Genomic DNA, 21,693 nt, shown 5'->3' on the forward strand with positions numbered 1-21,693 from the left:
TCCAAGACCCAGGGGTTTGGGTCTGTGATCACTTTGTAATCCATTGGTTAGGATATTATTCTCAAGCCTCCCCAGGAAAGAGGGTGTAAGAGGCTTGGGGGGATACTTTGGGGGAATAGGAACTCCAGGTGGTCTTTTCCCTGTTTCTTTGTTAAATCACTTGGTGGTGGCAGTGTACCGTCCAAGGGCAAAGAGTTTGTGCCTTGGGGAAGTTTTAACCTAAGCTGGTAGAAATAAGCTTAGGGGGTCTTTCATGCAGGTCCCCACATCTGTACCCTAGAGTTCAGAGTGGGGAGGGAACCCTGACAGGCTGTGTAAAGCTTTACATTTTTTTTTAATTTTATGCCATTAATGTTTTTAAAAGCAATAGTTGTAATTTGTCTGAAGCAGAAACAGGCATATCAGAGACATTTTAGCAAACTTTCTTTACAACAACCTTTCCTTTACTTAAAAAGGAGTGCAGGAGCTTATTCCTCAGAAAAGTTTTTCAAACTTTTACACAGATGGATGTATATTACAACTGAGATTGTATTTACTCCTTTCTTTTGGAATCCTGGGGGACACAGATAAATCTCCTACTGGATTAGAAATGGGTAAACCATCTGGATAAAGTAAGAATTGAACTAAACCGTCACCAAAAACTCAAGCTGAACCCAGCCTACTTAGACATTTGAAAAATGTCTGTTAAATTTGCCAGAAGCTGGGAATGAGCAACAGAGGATGGATTACTTGATGACTACCTGTTCTGTTCATTCCCTCTGGGGCATCTGGCATTGGTCACTGTCAGAAGACAGGATACTGGGCTAGATGGACCTTTGGTCTGACCCAGTATGGCAGTTCTTATGTATGTATGTTCTTTCAGTACCCCCATAAGCTCATTTTTCATGAATACCTTCGTCTGAGCTTTCTGTTTCTAACCAATGCCATTTATACCAGTCACAAAACTTCCATAGACTTCAAAGACACAAAAAGCAGCAGGTTCCAAAGAGAAGAAAACCTGTGACCTCACCCCTTGATTTTAGAGTCCTAGAAATCTCAGTTTTTTATTTTTTTAAGGTGAGTGTCTAATCCTTCTCCTGGAAAAGCTAAGATCTGATCCTGCAGAGTGCTTAAGCACATGCATGAGTTTAAGCATGTGAATAATCCCATTGAATTCAAGGGAACTACTCATGTGCTTGAAATTAAGCATGTACTTAAGTGCTCTGCAGGATCAGGACACGAGACTGTAAACGGATGTATACTCATTGCTAGGGTAGAAAGTTTACCACTGACAGACTTCAGAAGTCACAAATTATTCATGGTATCCTTGAAGACATGTGGGACTGGCCTTTGGTTATAATAGAATTTGCTAAAATGGATCCTCCCTTCTGGAGGGAACATGAGACCAATTGGCAGCTGTTGGAGGTGGTGCTGTCAGCAGTGCCTTTAATAACACTACAGCTACTACAGGTTCCCTCTCCGCTGCTGGCCAGCTCTCTGCAGGTAGCCGATTCCTCTATTGAGCAGCTAGTGTGGCCTGTGGCCTCAATAAGGAATAACTCAGTACTGTGAGAGGCTAAATGGTCTAATGGACCAAGCACAGATCTGAAAGCAAGAGACTCCTACTTTCCCAACTACGATTTGACAATGACTCTGAGTGTGATTTTAATCAAGTCTATACAGACAAAATTTTCAACAATGCCCATTAATTTTGGGTACCTAGGCCCGATCTTTGGAATTGCTTAATACTGACAACTCCAAATTATGTCAATGGTAGTTGAGAGTTCTCGGTACCTCTGAAAATCAGTCCTCAGGTGTCTCAAATTGGGCACCCAAAATTTGTGGACACTTCTGAAAATGAAGACCTTATATTCTGTCTGAATTTCCCCAACTGTAACATGAGGACAATATTTCCTTCTCAGAGGGATTATGATGATTAAATTATATTTAAATTCACCAGAATGCCCACAAAAATCCTAGTGGTACCAAGACCCACTCACTCAGCTTATTCAGATAATTGTCCCTTAAAATGTTTTCTGTATTTTGGATATAGGTCTGGATGGGTGGGCTCTACTTCTTCTGCAGCTGGAAGCAAGTTATAGCATGAATACTACCCAATCCACTTCTTATTTAAAAGGAGGTAGCTAAAGAATCACTTTGCTTATCTTCCCCACAAACCCAAGATTGACCCTGGGCACAGGAGTCACTCATCTTTTGAGGGAGGAGAGACAAAAACTGATTTTGCAGATCTACCCTGTAGAGAACTTGGAAGATAGCTGTATTATTTGTATGACTATTGTGTATGCCTCAATTTACCTGCTCATTTTTATGATACTGGCTACATGGTCTCAAAGAGTTAACCTTGGCTTGTGCTCTTAACAGAGGGGGGCTGGAAAATGGACAATGACATCAGATAAACTTTAATGCCTGGTTCTCAAAAAGATAACTGAGGCGCCAATTCCTCTGAAGTCTCACTTTTGCTAGGCTCTGGCTAGCAAAGCTATTGATAGGGGAAGACACTGGCAGGAAAGCAGAGGTGAAGACCTTTGGTTCTGATAAATGTAGCCCTGAAAAAACATTGGGGGTGAGGAGAGTGAAGACTCTCTGAGAGACTGCTAGAGATCCTCTCTGTCATCCCAGCTCCCTGAATGGATGCATGGGACAAATGGGACCTACCTAAACTTGTAAGGAGAGAGTGAGGGGGTAAGGCAAGATCGATTCAGGTAGATTGTTTATTGTCTAAAGATCTGTTTCTCTGAATGCCTTGATTCTGAACAAACAATTATTTGCTTTATGAAACCTGCTTGGTCACTGTAATTACCAATTGATAGAGGTCCTGAAGAGGAGTACCTGGTACAGGGGTCAAATCCAATCAGACCCACTGAGGCATTCACAGTTGATAACCAGGATAGCTGCAGCTCAGCACTTGGTCTCAGAGAGGCAGCTGTGGGGTCCCACCTCAGATGTGAAAGTAGTGAGACCTATCACCTGGGTGGGAGATGCACTCCAAGATGCCACACAGGGGTCTGAGATGCAGCTAGCCTGGTAACTGTTACATCTCAAAAGTGCTAAGGCTTGCTCCACAGAGCTAGAGACAGACTCTCAGCTGGTGTAAATTTGCATAGTTGTGCCAACTTATACCTGCTGAAAACCTGACCAACAGATTATACAGAGGAAAATCATCCACACTTACAATAATTTTCTGAACCAAATCAAACAATATGAAATTAGTGAAACATGCAAAACAGTACTAGAGAAGAAATGGCATCAAACATTTTACTGCAAAAGGACAAAAGTTCTTCAGTGACAATCTCAACACACTCAAAAATACTTTCCCTTCTGAATGCACAAAGGCCTGTATTTATTGAATGCAGCAAGCAAGCCAGAGAAAACACTAACAAAAGTGTAAAATGACTAAGCCACTACTAGACAAGGATCGGCAGAGGCTAAGTTAGGTCCCATACAAGGAATTATATCGTAAGACCACACAATACACACAGATAAAAGAAAATGGGACAACTGCCAGGTAACAAAAATCTGTGGGGAATAAGATGTGCCTTAGACAGTTGCATTACACAAAATTTACTGAAAAAGCAAACTAGTGAAAGAGCTACCCTTTACTTGTTAAGTCGTAGTACTGAAAATAAAATGTGCAATCCACAACGAAGGACATAGTTACAAAACGTAACCAAGCCTCCTTAAAAATAGAACTACTGGAGTAACTACCTTCTATTTCCAAAGTGTCCATAAGCAGAATGCAGATTAAACAAAGAAACAGATTTTTTTTTAAATAAACACAAATAATTGGAGTTGAATCTCTGGTCTTGGTCAATTGTCTTTACACAATATCCGTCATTGTCATACTTAGTTCAGAGCAGTGCTGCAAGTTCCTCTTTCCAGAGTACTAAATATTGTTCTTAATTAGTAATTTGTTGGGAAAAAAAGTTCCATATAATCTAAATTGAAAAAGAAAAAATAGAGCTAAAAATGTCATACTATATTAAAATGAGCAAATGCAGTTTGGTATATCAATAAATATTTCATGTATTTCTTCAAAAAAATGTTACTTTTCTAATTTACCAACTCCTAAAATTCTCATGTCTAATCACCAGGGCCCTCTTACTTTACATATATATTTGTCCTGACACAGCTGTTAGTGGGAGATGGAATGTACATATTGGTTGCTTTCTTGCCTTTATATGCCTTTTTTATTGTGTAGACTTGCTATGATGGCTTTTGTTAAACTGAAAACCAAGCACATAATTTTTAAGATCGTAAAGCGCTTTCTTCAAGTTTGAGTCATAACTCAAATCAAGGAATGTAAATGATTGATAAAATAAGGAGGTTCAAAATAATAAAGCCTCTGTTTAATGCATATGTGTCGTGTTTTATTTGGGGATTTTTATGGAATGTACTTGGAAGACTTGAAGGAACAGTCTTTAGGGCAAGTTTTACAAAATTGGTATTCACCAGGGAAAACATGTCATGCCACATTGACTAAAGTGATTCATTCACCTCTAGTCCTTTCTGCTTCTTTTCATAAATTTCTTAATTTAAAATGGATTGTTTCACACCTGAAGAATACCACTCTACCCCGTTGATTTACTGCACCAGAATTTTTCCAGTGGCTCCAAAATATCTTCCTTAGAAACTTCAGTGTCTGTCAAGACCACAGACTGATCTCCAATAAAAAGTGTCTTTTGAATAGAAGTATTCACATTTTTTACAGTGAGGATTGAGGGCAGGGTTTTTAAAAGCATATAAGTAACTTTGGCACACAAGTAACATTGAAGTCAATGAGACTTGTACTCCCAAGTCATTTAGTTGTTTCTGAAAATGCCAACCTAAGGCTCTAATTCTGCAAGCTCATGTCAATATCCACCGAAGTCAATGGGACTGTATATGGGCACAGGATTTTGCCTACATAGAACCGACACCAGGACTGAACCTCTATGAGAAAACATCATGTAACTAATCCCTGAGACCATACTTCAGCATCTTCTTTAGAATTGCCAGCATCTTCTTACAGCATTGTAACTTCTAAAACTAATTGCAGGTTTCTGCTGTTACTGATCTACAAGTATCTCCGCCCAAACTTGGCTAATGGCAGTGGCTATCAACAAAGTGAGAAAGGCCTGGCCACTAATCAGCCGGATGAGAAAGAAATGTGATGTTTCTGCTGTGCTGCAAAGCAAACCTCTTTTCTATGGGTCCGATGCAAAGCCCACTGTAGTCAATAGACAGACTAGCTCTATGGCCCCCATCCTCTAAATAACAATCTTCGAACATGGACTCTGATACCCACGCAGATTCCAATGGATCAGGATCTTTGTGTCCCAGTCACAGAGGTAACTGAATTGAATATTAGGAAAACTGAACACCATGAAGGTTAGACTTATTGAGATACAGTAACTTGAGAATGGGAACCACTACTTTATTGTTGAGATACCAGTTCTGAGAAAAAAACAACATTGTTTTCTTAGTTTATTTTTAGAAATTTTTTGAAATTTCCTTTGCTTCCTTCCCTCTGGGGCTTTTTCTGTACAGATACATTTTTTGAGGAAAATGTTCTTTATATCTGGTATCTATTCTTCAGTGAAAGACTGTAAAGTTTATATAGTTTCGGAACAAAAACGGAATTTAGTCATTGTTACTAGCCCTGGTAGCCTCAATGCTGATAGGGAACAGGTGTGATGCTATGATAGTTTTGTCTCTTGCTTTCTTTTTGTTTGCTTTGCTAAATGGACTGTATTGTCAAAAGTGTATGGTGGGAGATGCAGTGTTTCTGGAGAGTACCTCCCCTAGAAAGCAGCATCAGGAATTCCTGAACTATCTGCCAGTACTTGTTACTATTAGGTTAGTTGTTTCCTACAATCAGAAGTGAGGAAAATCATGCTCCTTTGGCTAACAATACTTGTATATTATGAGGCTGCTTTCCCGAAATGAAGAGGCGGGGGGGGGGGAACAAACTTCATTATATAACAGAATTTGAAATTCTTTCAGCAAACAATTGATGAGAGAGACTGAATGGATCAGAAATTGGTAAGGCACAGGATCGTTCACCTCTAGGCCCATGTCACAGGGTGCCTGCCCCTTTTGGGGGTGATGCATCTAGCCCAATCAATAATACACTTAGCTCGCCTCCCCAGGAAGGAGGAGAAAATAAGCACAGTCACATGACAGACAGGTCATGTGGCTAAAAAAAATAACCAACCCAGTTCTTCTGGGGTGAAGATAAAAACAGAAGCCTCTGCAACATTAAAGGGGTAGAGAGAGGGCAGACAGCCTGGAGAGGAGCATGGCAGGGGGCATTGGAAGCCTAGAGAAGACAGATTTGGGCCTGAAGGTTCAAAGGAGACCAGATTGTTTAAAGACCTCAAGAAGGGGGAATGTCACTTTGAGTACTCTCGGCCTTGAATTATTTACTGAGCTCAGGGTAACTGCAATTCCACATGGTGCCAAGAGGGAGCACGGTTGGGGTCAGCACCCTGTCAGCCCACTAGCTCAAAACTGATCTAGGACTACTAGTAAGTGAGAGAATGCTGTGGCCATTTCAGAATTCAGTAGACTATGCTGTATGAACTGGAAGACTCAGTACTGTTCCAAGGGTACGCATCATAACACCTGATATGGGATTTAGCTCTAACTGAAATCTTGGCCAGCAAGCTTAGGAAAAACCACTGAGTGGAAATAAAGACCAGCCCCTCTTATGCCTGTGAATGACTCCCTCACACTGAGAAGTGGTTCCTCCAGGTCAGGGCTGAGAAACACTGGCTGTCCAATGTACTGCCGTCAGTGTTACAACTGTTCTGCACATACTGGAACTTCAGTTTCTCCTCCTATCAATATAGTGCTGCACCTTTCAGAGACACTTCATTCACATAAGAACAAACTGCCTAAGGAGGTTGTGAAAGGTCCTTTGCTGGAGGTTTTCAGAAGGAGACTCAATAGCCAGCTGTCTTGGATGGTTTAGACCCAACGAATCCTGCATCTTGGCAGGGGTTAGACCAGATGACCTTTGTGGTCCCTTTTAACCCTGTGGTTCTATGACAAATCCTGGCCATTTTCATGAGAGCATGGACAGTTGCTCCTGCTAGGAACTAGTGTGATTCTACTCTGTAGGAGGGCTGTACTCAGAGAGCCTGCACAACTGCAGAGCTCAAGCTCTGCTGGGATCCTGGTGTGTTGTCACACAGCAGGGACTGGGAGAGGGGCAGGACAGATGGTACCTCCCTCTGCAGATCAACTAGATATTCTCTACCCCTGCATGAGTGGAGAAGGAGGTAAGGATATGAAGGGTTGAAGAGGCTATTTCAGCCCTGAGTTTGAAACAGCAGCCACAGAGCAGTTCCAGTATTACTCCATGGCTTGGAAGGGAGGAATATTTCCCTGTCCCCTTCCACAGCTCTGTGGTGGGGCTAAGATTTGGAGCTTGAATCATTTTGTAATAAAAAGACACATTCTGAACTGGCTGATGACAACTGACAGCTGAGCTATTATAGAACTGCAGCTGCAGAAGTAGAACACCAATACTTTACTTCCTGAATACAGATTTTTAAAATAATTTAAAATGTCTTTCACTATTTTAATAATAATACAGATTCATTTTTTTATACCAGCAAGAGCCACCTGGATTCCCAAAATCTTTCTTTTGTCATACTTCCAGCCTGATTGAAAGTTCTTGCCCTTCTATGTATACACAATATCCAGGGGCCAAACTGTGCCTTCCCACTTATGCAGCCTCATTTAGTTCAGTGTGTGGGTCAATGAGGGTAGAGCTAGGCCAAAGATGTTCAACTACAGCTGTTGTCATGCCTTATAATTAAAATTCTAGTAACAGAGTAACTATAACCATAACAGTGCATTTGTGAACAGATAAATTCAATTAACAAAGAATCACAGTAACCTGTGTTCCTGATTAAATCTCCTGATGGAGATTATGGAGACTAATGGTATTACAAAGATAAAGCAAAGTACTGGAGCAAATTGCTGCACCAACATGGTTTTATGTTGTTGTTTTGTTGTGTTGTGTTGTGTTGTGTGTGTTTTTAACTCACTTTTATAATCAGTTCTCTAAATGAGACACAAGAACTGTGAAAAAGTGTGATTATAGCGTGGCAAGGAGAGGAGAAAGAGAGATGATTTCTGCAGTGAGAACATCACTGAAATAGTAACACACTGGGAATGAAGATAATTTCATTATGGATTCTTTTGCTGGTAATCCCATGGGTTGCCTCTGATCTTCTACATACAGAGAAGAACATCCACAATCCTGTACATGTAATTCTTTTAAAAGAAAAGATATCCCAAAGCTGCAGAAATAAGTTCTCTATAAAGGTGGAATTGTAGTTATGGGCAAAGGTGTTTGAATCAGGGAAACATATAGAACCTATTACACTGTGGCTCTTAATAGACATTGGTTTAAAAGAAAAATTACCTTCGCTATCACATTTACACATCTATCTTTCTGCAGATATTCTATATGGCATGAAAATAGATTGACTCCAATATAATCTACTCAAACATCAGACATGTTTGGCCAGATCCTCTGCTGGAATAAATCAGCATAACTCTATTGACTTTAATGGCACTACATTGATTTATACCAGCTGAGGATCTGGCTCACCAAGGACCAGATTGGGTCCAGCCCTGCAAGGATGCACAAGAAACCTTCCCTCTTCTGAGCCTCTGTGCAGTGAGGGGTCTATTGCTAGTAAAGATGCTAGACTGAGAGGGAGAACAGTGAGAGGGTGATGGAGACCATGACACCACACTCTCCATCCTGGATAGCACAGCTAGCTCAAACAGGGGAAACACATGCTGTACACTTTCAAGGGTGTAGCAGTCTGCATGCTTCCACCCTGTTGCATGACTGGCTGCTTTGGTGAGTTTCCATTGGGGACACCTGTCCCCCATCACCTCTCCTCTAACCGGCGGTTTACTGCCATTTTGGTCCAAAATGTGTAGCTTCACACTAAGCTCAGGAGGTTTCAAGAGCAGGTGACTTGGAATTGCAATTTCAAAACTGAGCGTGAGTGTTTCTTTTGTTGACCATAAAGAGAGCCAGGTCCAACCTGAGTGATGGATCCTGCCTTCTTCCTGCGGGTGGTGTAAAGCACTATACTCTGTTGGCCAGCTCAATTCTTACACAATCCAGCTTCCCACTCTCTAGGCCTTAACATGTTGCCAGGTGTTACAAAGGCTGCAGCTTTGTGGATGCAATTAGAAGGCCAATGATATGTAACACTTCACACTGCTGGAGGGGAAGTATTAGCTTCAGTGCGTCTTCATGCTCATTTACTCTCTGTAAGCCAGCCAGGTCTGTCTCTTATGGCATTGATCCCTGAGAGAATACCTAAGTACAGAGGACCCCCCCAAAAATGTGTCCCTCTGTGGCTGTAAATTCCCTGATGCCTTAGGCTAGCCTTTGATCTCATTGCTCTTTTCTTTACTGTAAGCGTTTGTCCAAGTAACATACCACTCAAGAGCCCTCATGATAGGTACACCAATCATTAGGGTCTTAAAGTTGACTGTGTTCCACACAGGTTAGGATGTTCCCACACTTTTGTAAATAGTTTATCTCAAAAATAATGACTCAGGAAATTAAAGGTTACAGAGAGAGTAATTTTCACTAAAGGAAGGAATCCAGCAGCCTTTTACGTGTCCTGCAGTAATGTACTTTATGTGTCTCATTCTGGTCTTCTGTCATACACCATGTTCAACTTTTGAGCATTGACAGCTTGAGAGGTATGGTCCATTACCTATAAAAAATTTCCCCTGCTCTGTCTGTTGTGTAGTGCACTGTGTATTGTCTGCCTTGCCCAGCACCGCCCAACCCAAGGGTATCTACATTTCAGTAGTGCTGATATAAACAGCCTGTGAATCACTTTAGGATGAAAGGGTCCATCTAGGGATGTAAAATATTACCTCCAAAATATTATTGACTGCACCAGCCCTAAGTTGCAGAGACTAGGAATTCTTTATTCATGAGAGTGTAAATGGCATTCCACTCCAGCTATTGATGGATTTTGTTTATAACAGGTTATCATAGGTTTTTACAGGTTCTTCTTTGGAGGGAATTTATATTTATGATGAGAATTTCTAAGAGCTCTTGCGAGGTGTTTGTATTTAATGAGACATTTCTATTTTACTGTGAATTACAACTTTTATTTTATGGAGCATTCCACAGGAGCAGCTCATTGATGATTGACATCTCCCCTCCCCCCACTAACCAGACAGAGATAACAAGGTCCCTAGCACAGGGCTCTTAGTGAGATCCTGGTTTTAGGATTTAAGGCTGGGATTTCAAAGGAGCCTAAGAAGTTAGGCTGACCACTCCTACTGAAACTCAGTGGGCGTTGTCTGCCTAACTCTTTTAGGCTCCTTCAAAATATCTCAGCCCAAATAAATAATTGAGGACACAATATTGGGCTTACAATGAGCCCCCACTATGAGGCTTAAAACAGATAGACAAGCTACAACCCTAATTCAAGGATTACAACAGATGGCCACTACATACATAAACCCCAAATATTTCTGTGCTTACAGATTCCTGTTCTTTGAATAGTGACCTAGGAATGTGATCTGGCCACTGGATATCACCAGAGAATATGACAAGCACTCCTTCCTTCCTTCCTTTTTGTATTGTAAGCTTTCTTGGGCTGGGAATAAGCCTTCCTATTTGCTTGCACTCTGGAGGAGATGATATGATGGGATAGCCTAATTTTGGCAATTAATTAATTGATCTTCGACTATTAGCGGTAGATATGCCCAATGGCCTGTGATGGGATGTTCGATGGGGTGGGATCTGAGTTACTACAGAGAATTCTTTCCTGGGTGTCTGGCTGGTGAGTCTTGCCCACATACTCAGGGTTTAGCTGATTGCCATATTTGGGGTCGGGAAGGAATTTTCCTCCAGGGCAGATTGGCAGAGGCCATGGGGGTTTTTCACCTTCTCTGCAGTGTGAGGCACGAGTCACTTGCTGGAGGATTCTCTGCACCTTGAAGTGTTTAAAACACGATTTGAGGACTTCAATAGCTCAGACATAAATTAGGGGTTTGTTACAAGAGTGGGTGGGTGAGATTCTGTGGCCTGCATCATGCAGGAGGTCAGACTAGATGATCATAATGGTCCCTTCTGACCTTAAAGTCTATGATTCTATGCTTAGCACATTTTGGGTGCTACTGTAATACAGCTAATAAGGAAACATATTGCCTCTTCACTTCCACACCATAAATATTTTTAATCCTGTGTCTTTTTCCTTGCCCCCTTTACTATTATTTAGCATCGTTAAGTATATTATCTAATCCTGGGGATACAGCATGTATGAAATACAAGTTACAAAACAAAATATTATATGCATTGAAGTATGTGCAAAGCACTGCTCTAACACAGCACTATGAAGAAACCCAGCATATTTTCCTTTATTATTGAATTTCCCCCTCCCCACCACCAGTAAAATATTTTTTAATGCTTAACTTTTCATTTTCATGCTGCCTCACAGAATTTGTAACCCAACATGAGCATGGGTCAATACTACCAGTTTTTATGCCAAAGGTGAAAGACAATCACATTTATTTCTCTTTTAACACCTGCAGCTTCTGGTGAAATGGATGGGTTAGCATGGGAGCAGTTGTCAGTGATGTTTGTTTTTAAACAGAAGAGGAAACAGATCTAGGTTCATTATAGGGCTACGGGTTGCTGTCCACAGAAATGCTGAAGACAGGCTATTTTCAGATAGTAAAATATTCCTGAACTGCCATATCAGAATAGACCACTGATATATTAACTCTGGTATACTTTGACTTTGATTTTGGCCACCTGCTGCTCCTTTACCATAAGACAGTGTTCTGCAGCCTGTGGTCTGTAAACCCCTGGGAGGTCCGTAGACTTATGTCAAAGATTTGCAGAGGGGTCCACACCTCCATTCAAAATTTTGTATAGGTTGACAAATGAAAAAAAAAAGGTTGAAAATCGTCCAAGTATCTCCAAAAATTTCCATGTGAATCTGTAGATGCACTTGCTCATTAGAAACATCTACTCAAATCAAGTGCCTAAATATTAAAACTATGTGAAACTAACAAATTCCCACTTTGCAGTTGTTCCCACAATGAAATAATATTTGATATTTGTGAATCTAAACAGGGGAGAAATGTCAACATCTCTTCAAAGAATGTACCTTTTTGAGGTGCGGGAGGCCAGATTCCATTGCTATTGATACTGCTGGACAACATTCAAGAGGAAATCTCTGCTGGTCACTAAACCATCCCCACCCCCATTCACACACAAACTTAGTAAGGTCAAAGTCAAACTAATATTTTGGGATGACACAGCAGAAGTCAAAGCCTTTTTATCAGGAGCAACCCATTAATCAAAACAAGGAACTGTAAAAGCTAAAAGAAAAGACCTCTCTAACTTAGTCCTCAGAAACTTATTGTAGAACCCTGGCAACCCATGAATTCTCTTCCTCAAATATTCTAGCAGCTCCTCTCCTGTGTGAGGAAGGGACAGGGGGGAAGCCAGAATTAACCTCTTACCCATGAGCCATGTCACTCAGACCTATGCCAAAGAGGGGCTAATCCAGCTGGTTTTATGTGAGTCAACTGGATTACTCACAAAAGTAAGGCAAGTAGGACTTTATCAACCTATCCCAAGATTTGTTTCTGCACCACAATGCCTACACATCTCTGCTTGGCATTATAGGCAAAACTATGTTCTTTCATATTCTAGTGAGTCTTTTTCAGTAAAACAATATCTATTTTGTTGCCTTTGAAAGGTCCAGTTATTCCCTTGACACGTAAAGAAAGAAATTCAACAGTATTATTCATCTTGACAGGAAAATGTTATCCTCTGAAAACAGAAAAAATGGCATTAATGCAAGAAAGGATACACATCTCAACAAGTTTTCTAAAAGCCTTTTTCAGCAATATGCTAGAATATACCTTGCACTCTCCATAAACACGAGTCTCGAGATGAAATTATCCAAGGTAAACAAAAACATTAACAAATAGTCTACCATCCGGAAATTCAACAATCCCTAGTAACCTTTTGAACACCACTTCTAAAAATTACTTTCAATTTCTCTCTCCTATCTGAAAGCACACAATGTTTTTTTTTTTTTCCTACCTCAGAGTTACATGTTTATTAAATCTATCCTTCCGGATGTCATCAAAACCCATTCCAGAGATGCGACAACAAAGCTGTACTTGTAAAAATGCTTTTTTCCGCCCACAAACAGCCTTATACTAAAAAATAATCACATGTATTCTGTAGCATTAACCTCAAATTCCACAGAGTTTCTCTCCACCAAAGTAAGAGAAAGCTGAAAGTTAATGAGACTTGGTAGCCTAATTGCCCTTTGTACCTTTGAAAATCTCCACCGACTTTTATACATCTTGACCCCTTTCTCTTTCAAAGATGATCCTGTCCGTTTCTCCTCCATTGAGTCTCTACAGCATGATCAACCCATCCTTTTTGTGCCTGTGCCATACACACACATTATGGTAATAAATACAGTGCTTTCCAGCTTATGAACTACCTGTAGGGATGTTTAACCAGGGTATACCACCAGGAAACTACAGAAACTGGGCCAGTTTAATGCAGTAGTCATTCAAAGACTCCACATATTTCCCATGAACCTTTTCTACTATGCATCCTCTCCTCATTTAAAAGAGCACAAAACTACCCCAATCCATTTGACTACCTTGCACTGACTTCTCCATCCCTAGTTTGGAGAAAGTCTCCCAAATCTCACCGAGCACTTCTAGATCTATAGGCTAGAATGCCTAACACAATGGGGTACCAATCCTGACTGGGATGTCTTCTGCTACCAGAATACAAACCATCAACCCTAACTAGACCTGGTCAAAACATTCCAACTAGCTCTACCTGCAACCATTGCAAAATAGTCCTGATGAATAAAATAGGTAAAATGTAAACCTTTTGTGGCTTTCGATAACCTACTTTTAATTTTCTCCAAGACAAGCTAATTGTTCCTTTGTGAGGGACCTCATGAAAAGAAAGAGAAAATAGAATCTGGGTAGAGATGGACCAAAGCTGCAAAATGCAGAACAGGATCCAGATTTCAGTGCCCCAAAAATTCAGGAATCTTTGGATCTGGTATTTCGATCTGGCTCATTATAAGAAAAGTGTCCATTTGGATTTCAAATAACCCGAAAGTCTGGTTTTCATTCAGATTGAGGAGATTTCATTCAGAACCTATCATTAAATATGCTGAGCATCACTCTCTCTCTCTCTCTCTCTCTCTCTCTTTTTCTCTCTCTTTCTTTCTGGTTTAGCTTTGGACCCAACATGCAATGTCCCTTTCAAAATGGTCTGATATTTGAAAATGCTTATGATTCAAAATAGAATAAATATTTTGAATTTTAAAACTTTTAATTAAATAATTCTGGAACACAGTAATTTTTGATTATTATAATATATACATAAATCAGTTCAACACCACATATAACCTCTTAGTCACATTGTTATTTTATGGGACCCCCATTTTGTAACCTCCCTGAAAGTATGCAAGTCTACTTCTTCCCTTCTGGGGGACTTTAAACATCTCCACATGTTTTCACACTGCTATTTAATTTGATTTCCATTTTTTTCTACTTCTTTTTCTTTTCTTTTTTTAAATCAGCATTTTTAGAAAGAGATGGATGCACATTTGAATAGAGATTTGAAAAATATTACCATACTGTCTCCAGTCCACAGAAGGAGGCAAATTCATCCACAGAATAAGATTGTTGAGTTGATTTAAGTAAGACGGCAGTGAATGGAAACCTTTCTGACTGTACCACACCTAAGAGAGAAAACAGAGGTGTTAAATGAAAGGGGTCCTGAACCAGGACCCCAGATCCTAATACCCTGGAATTATGTAAGATTATAGGAGCTATGTGCCCCTCTGAGAAGCCACATGCATGGGATGGGCTGATCTGGATGGAACAGAATCAAATGAGCTGTAGAGATCCTTTGGCTGAGTACAGTTGTTGCAAACCCTTTCCATTCCAGGGCTCTCCATCCAACTAGCAACAAAGGAAAGGGAAGAGAACTCATGGTTTAGTGGATCATCTAAACCAGCCCTGTCATAAACATACAGCTAAGGGTAGCCTAGAATTCCTCCTTACCTGTAAGGGGTTAAGAAGCTCAAATAACCTGGTTGGCACCTGACCAAAGGGACCAATGGGGAAAGAAGATACTTTCAAATCTGGGGGAGGGGGAGGCTTTGTGGTGTGTTCTCTGGGGAAAGCAGAGAAGCATCAGGTCAAAAGAACTCCTTCTCCTATAAACCATCCTGTACAAGTCTCTGATATTATAAAAAAAGTAAATAAGGCAAGGCACGTTAGATTACCTTTTGTTTTCAACTTGTGAATTTTCTCTTTGCTAGAGGGAGGTGTATCCCATTTTTTTGTAACTTTAAAGTTTTGCCTAGAGGGGAATCCTCTGTGTTTTGAATCTGATTACCCTATAAAGTATCCTGATTTTACAGATGTGATTCTTTTACTTTTTCTTTAATTAAAATCCTTCTTTTAAGAACCTGACTGATTTTTCCATGGTTCCAAGACCCAGGGGTTTGGGTCTTTGATCATTTTGTAACCAATTGTTTAGGATATTATTTTCAAGCCTCCCCAGGAAAGGGGGTGTAGGGGCTTGGGGGGATTGCTGGGGGAAGGGGAACTCCAAGTGGTCCTTTTCCCTGGCTCTTTGTTAAATGACTTGGTGGTGGCAGCGTTACTTAAACCCAAGGTACAAGGGAGAATTTGTGCCTGGGGAGTTTTTAACCTAAGCTGGTAAAAATAAGCTTAGGGGGTCTTTCATGCAGGTCCCCACATCTGTACCCTAGAGTTCAGAGTGGGGAGGGAACCCTGACAAGCCCCTTAAATCATGCCAAGTCTAATATACATGAAACACATAACTCTCCTATTTGTGCTGAAAAGGGAACATTAATTGGTTTAATTTGAAACCCAGTGGGAGAATTTAGAAAACAATAAAACTTTGAGGAACTTTTTACTTTTGAGATTTGAAAATGAGATCTGCAAGCAACAGAAAAACACAACAATTGGCGCTAAAATGTGCTCTGACCCTATGCTCAAGAAAAGGGGGTGGGTGGGAAAGGAGGACTCAAAGGCAGGGACTGCATGAAACTAATTATGCTAGCCACTCCATATGGGGCATGGAGGAATGAGGCCAATAGCATAGAAAAGCAAGAATACTGCTCTTAATGGGTGTTGTAACATGCCCCACCCCACCCCTGCCCAATGAGGACTTCTGGGAAGCAGTGTGCCCAAGCTTGGGCACAATACCTTCTTGAACAATGCAGCTCTACACTTCCCCAATAGAGTAATACCTTTATGGTACAACCCAACCCTTCTCCAAGGAACAGTTTCCTTTCCAGTTTCTCGTTTCTGTCCCATAGCCTGACCAATATGCCTCAGGCTTTAATGGAATTACCACTTCTTGAGGTGAGAAAACAGCATAATCTCCATGCCCTTTCAGCTGATACTACCAACAAAAGTGGTAATGAGTTCCATTTATAGTTGGGGTTGTTAGTGGATACCCGTCCTTAGGAACTCAGCTGACCCTCACCAACTCATTTCACATAGGCCACCAAACGGACACTAGATGGCAACAATTTTAACTTCTTTACACAAAGGGAATATTTATTTGTACAGATGAGAGAATCTTTATTTACAAAAAGGTCTCATTTCTGGAGGAAAAATAATTATCTCATTGCTCTAGAGTATAGCTAACTCTAGTGTGCAGCTACTGACTGTAAAGAATTATGAATTGGGGATTGTTTTGTGGCTCATCAGGTTCTTCTATGTTCCAGTCTGAGACCTGACAACTATTTAATCAGCAGGTGACCCCCTACTGGATCAGAAAAAGAGCAAGCCCGGGACCTACTAAAAGTGCAGGAACAGTCTCCAAATATTTAACTTTCAGATCTCTACACTTCCTGGTCACCTGTGCAACCATGTGCCAGAACAGAATCAATACTGAACTAGCAAGGGGAGCCAATGCCCCCACACATCATCCCATTTCTTCCTCTATCTATTCTGCTAAAATCCTCCCAAATAAGAATGTTTAACATATGTAATGGAACCCATTGCAATTATGCACATTGTAAAGACAAAAAGAAGCAATTACAAAAAACAATAATGCAAGATTCTGCTGACACATCCTCAGTTAATTGGAGGCAGGGGAGAGGTCTCAATAAGTATTCACAGAATATCCTAGTAAATTTCATAATGTAACCAAAATAATAAGGAATGCAAAAAAATGACAATATAGCATTGTCTTTAACAATACATTTAGAAGTCCTGCACAGTAATTAGAATTACAGCATCTTCAGAGCATTCACAGCATTGTTCATCCAAGAGTGAGATAAAATTATGTAACTGAGTCAGGCCATCAGGAAATAACCAAATTAAAGCAAAATATTTAATCATTTATAATCTGGCAAAAAGAAAAAAGAGTCATTGACGTTATTATCTTCATCAGAGGATGCATCTGGTTCTTTTTCAAAAGCCTGAGCACAACTAATTTTGAACCAAGCAACCACAACATTGAAAAAAAGGTATTGGTATTTAGTTCCATCCAAAACAACACACAGCTTTACTAGACAAAACACTGCCATGTGAATAACATTTTTTAAGGTGAGGTGAAAGATGGGGGAGGAAACTGCTGATTAATCTTGGTTTTCTAATTGGGTCTGATATGCCAAACCTTGGAAAATCTCCCTTCTAGCACAGGACCAGTTTTAACTCTCAAAATTGGTAGAGCCTAATCACGGGTAGCAAGCATGATTGAGGGAATAGCGCATTAGAATGGGACTCAGGACAGCTGGGTCCAAGTCTTGTCTCTGTAACTTCCTCTTCCTATTTAATTTGTCTAACTGTGTCTGACTTTTATTCACATACCTCAGTTCCCCATCTGTAAAAAGGAATACTATTAAGCTCTATAAGGTGCTCAGATATTACAGGGATAAGGACCATAAAAAATACTTAGATAGATGTGTGTTTATATATATGCATATATTCCTATATATGTATATTTCTACAAATATCACAGGGGGAGCAGTGGTTTGAAGGACGCTTTGAAGGACAGCAGATATTTTGCCAGGGTTACTGTACATGTTCTCCCCTGACAGGGGTGGTCTCCACGTACAAGGAGAGTTAATATCCAGGAGAGTTCCTAAGAGTTCTGTGTCCCAATAATGCTCTTACCATCTATGCTTTTTTTTATGCCAAGTGTTCTTGAATGGTTATATTTTACTTGGTTCATTAAAAGTTGTATCTCTCTCGCTCCCTCGAGTACCTATGAGTAAAATTCATCTGCAGTGGAATTCTACTGCCTTTGAGAAGAGCAATTGGGTGTTCCTTAGATAAATGCTATCAAATTGTGAATTTACATCATTTTATCTTCTACTCATAGTCCGACAAATTTCTTCCACAGTGAGAAACAATTTTTTTTTTCTACGTTACAATTATATGGTGAATAGGCACAGGCTACTTTGGGATCTAATTGATTTCATATTGCCTCAGTTCCATGAACCTGTGACAACTCGGTAAGGTCAAACTAGAGAAAGAACTATCTGGGGGATGCCCCCTAAATTCGTAATTACAGACCACAACAAGAACTCAAACTTTCTTTAGGTTTGCTTAGGCTTTTCAGATGTTTTTGTACAATAAGTTATATACATGTCTGAATATGAATCTTAGCACTTATATAGCACTGTCAATGGGTCATCCACCTCGCACGTGCCTCCTCACCACAACCCTGGAAGTAGCCTCTTGCCTCAGTTTCCCTCCTCAAGGGGCTTCTTAAATAAACTCTACACAGGATTTCACAAGTCCAATGACAATAGCCCTCCCTAGGGTCTGATTTTATTCACATGAAATTCACAAACAGAAAAAAGTCTTTCACCTCAGCCTTAAGCTGGCACAGTCTCTCCCTTCTATCTGAGCAGCTGGAGAAGATGCAAGGCCTGACCTGCCTTCAGGCCTTCTCTCCAAATAGAAATCAAACTTCCAGACAGGCTTTCTATCCAGCCACACCCTTCCCAACTGGAGTCTCCCTTCCTCATATCAGGGACCATGACAGGAGACTCTCCCTTCTTGCTGCTTATTTCCCTTGGTTGGCTCTCCTTGAGTGTCCTCCTCTCCCTGAAGCTTCCTGCTGCTTTTATAGGGGAATCGCCCGACCCCTGCTCAGGTGTGCCTCCTTAGTAACTAGAGTTAGCTGGCCCCAGCCCTCTGACCCTTAAAAGAGCAAGCCACCTTGCAACAAACACTTTATAGGTCAGATTACGTAGACAATGAACACGCAATACAACTAAGGAAGGGGCGGGTGTGGGTGGGATGAGCTATTGAGTTCCGCTACACACTCCTGTTCCATGAGTCATCTTTGAATGTCGAATGCCAGAGTTTTTTCAAACATGCTTGGTATGTGATACACACTGTGGGTGTATTTTTGTCTCATACCTGGAACAAGATGCATTTAAGGTGCTTGTCACCTTCCATGTTTTGGCTAGGTATTGTTAAAACTGGAGTGGGAAGTTAGTTATGTACATCCTGCTGTGGAGAGGAATAATTTGTGTAGGACTCAGAGGTTTTCTGCTGTGTAATGAATCGTACAGTAAGTCTCTTCATATGCAAATTTCCCATTTTCGTTCATAAAAGGCTATGTAAATGGTACATTCACTGTCTTGTGAACAGGCCCAAAAGGTCAAAGACTGGTCATTAATTATTGAAAGGTTAATGCAATAATTTGACACTACATCAGTTGAAAGCCACTTTAAGGAGGTAGTTTAGATAACATAGAGCCCTTTATAAGTCTAATGCACTATTAAGTTGGCTCTGAAAAATGAAGCTTACTCACTAACAGTATAACTATAATTTATTCTTCTGCTGATGACAGGTGGAGTAGATGCCAAAGACCAAAACAAACAAACAAAAACAGCAGACAGAGAAACACAGTATATTGTAGCCATTTGGACTCAAGTGCACAATTATGCACTGATCAAGTCAAGAGTTCAAAGCTGCAAGAAATTTGGGGGAACATAAATAAAGTTAAGATTCTGCCACAGGTATTTTTAGTAATAGTCAGGGATAGGTCACAGGCAATAAACAAAAATTCAGGGAACCCCATGACCTATTCCTAACTTTCACTAAAAATACTTTGTGGGATGGGGAACTAACAGTGGGAGTGCTGCGGGGGGGCGGGTGGGAGGGAGGTGTTACAGGCCTCTGTTCCAGCCCCAGGACCAGACACCGCTCTGGCAGGCCCCAGGGCCCACTGCACTGGCAGCCCCTGCTCAAGCAGCCCTGGGGACAACCCCCAGCCAGCTGCTTTAGTGGCCCTGGGGCAGGCCACCAGCCACTGCTCCGGCAGCCCTGGGGGCAACTGCTCTGGCATCCCCGTAGCTGGCCTCTCTGGCAGCCCCGGGGCTGACCGCAGCAGCTGCTCCAGCCCCAATGCTGCTCCTGTGGCAGGGGCTGACCCTCCCCACCCCCTGCTGCTTCAACCCTGGGACCCCTGCTCTGACAGCCCTGGAGCAGACAGCTCCTCCAGCCCTGCCACTGCAGAAGTCATGGAGGTCCCGTAAAGTAATGGAATTAGTGACTTCCATAGCAGAGTCATACCCTTAACCATAAAGAACCAAAAAATAAAATGTAAACAGTTGGTTTTTTGATGGATAAATCCAGATTTGGCAAAAGTGCCAAACCAAACTTCAGATAAGGGATGTGTGCATGTCCCATTTTAATAACTAACCTCCTGCCCCTGCTGGTAGTTTGGGGCAAGGCTTGGATAAATGTTTCCACCTCTACTTCAAAAACAACAAGTTTTTATCCCCTTTCCAACTTATATAAAATGTTTAAGGTCAGGACTTCTTTCCGTCCAGCTCCAATTTAACATTCAAACGTCAGCTCCCTTAACTTACATGGCAACTTGCTTCTTCAGTGCCCTTCATTTCAACAAAAACACAAAACGGAGGTCAGTCATAGAGACCCTGAAACACATCTGGGAGACTGCTGTTCCCCTTCATGTTGCTGGACTCCGGGTCTAGAAGTTCTCTGAACAGTTGTATGAACCTCAAAGATTTTTCAGGTAGTCTGAGGAAGGTCTTACAACCAATGGAAACACACTAAAATCTCTTAGACTCCTAAATCCCCACTGGACCATAGGTCTCATCCAGTCTTCTACAGTGTCCTCTCTGGAAATATTTCCAGTGCACTTCAAAAAGCCTTAAGAAAAGTCTGAATTTGGTAGATGGAGGACTACTCCTACAGTCTCTGCCTCTAATGGATTGCTCCAAAACAGTTAATCAGGAAAACCTCTGGTAGTGAGGTACAGTGCAAGACAGAATTATTTACTGGTTAAAACAGTCTGGAAACCGAGAGATCTGGGTGCTAAGCCTCTGGCTTATTATGTGACCTCATGCAAGACGTGAACTCACAGTTTCTCCTGCTGTAAAAGGGGAATAATACTTAGTCATATTTGTAAAGTATTTTAGGAGCATCTTATAAGTGCAAAGTGCTATTTACTTTATTATTCTTGCAGTAGCTACTCTAGACATCCACATCTTTACTCTTTTAAATGCAATGAAATTGCTATATTTTAGTTTGTTTGCTTTCAGAAAAAAGAATATTGATCACAAGACTGAAATAGCCATCAATAAAACACAATTGATAGTTCACTTTACTTCA

At 40.9% G+C, this 21,693-nt stretch overlaps 1 protein-coding gene across 1 annotated transcript in view; it reads right to left on the reverse strand.

Annotated features, from left to right (window-relative positions):
- ABCA13 (ATP binding cassette subfamily A member 13) overlaps nucleotides 1-21,693 on the reverse strand; it is a 230,961-nt gene that overhangs the window by 75,614 nt on the left and 133,654 nt on the right. The window contains exon 31 of the mRNA XM_077808719.1: nucleotides 14,678-14,786. Within this exon, the coding sequence (XP_077664845.1) occupies nucleotides 14,678-14,786 (109 nt within the window). The remainder of the gene's footprint in view (nucleotides 1-14,677; nucleotides 14,787-21,693) is intronic.

Source organism: Eretmochelys imbricata, chromosome 2 (assembly GCF_965152235.1).
Source record: "Eretmochelys imbricata isolate rEreImb1 chromosome 2, rEreImb1.hap1, whole genome shotgun sequence".
NCBI lineage: Eukaryota > Metazoa > Chordata > Testudines > Cheloniidae > Eretmochelys > Eretmochelys imbricata.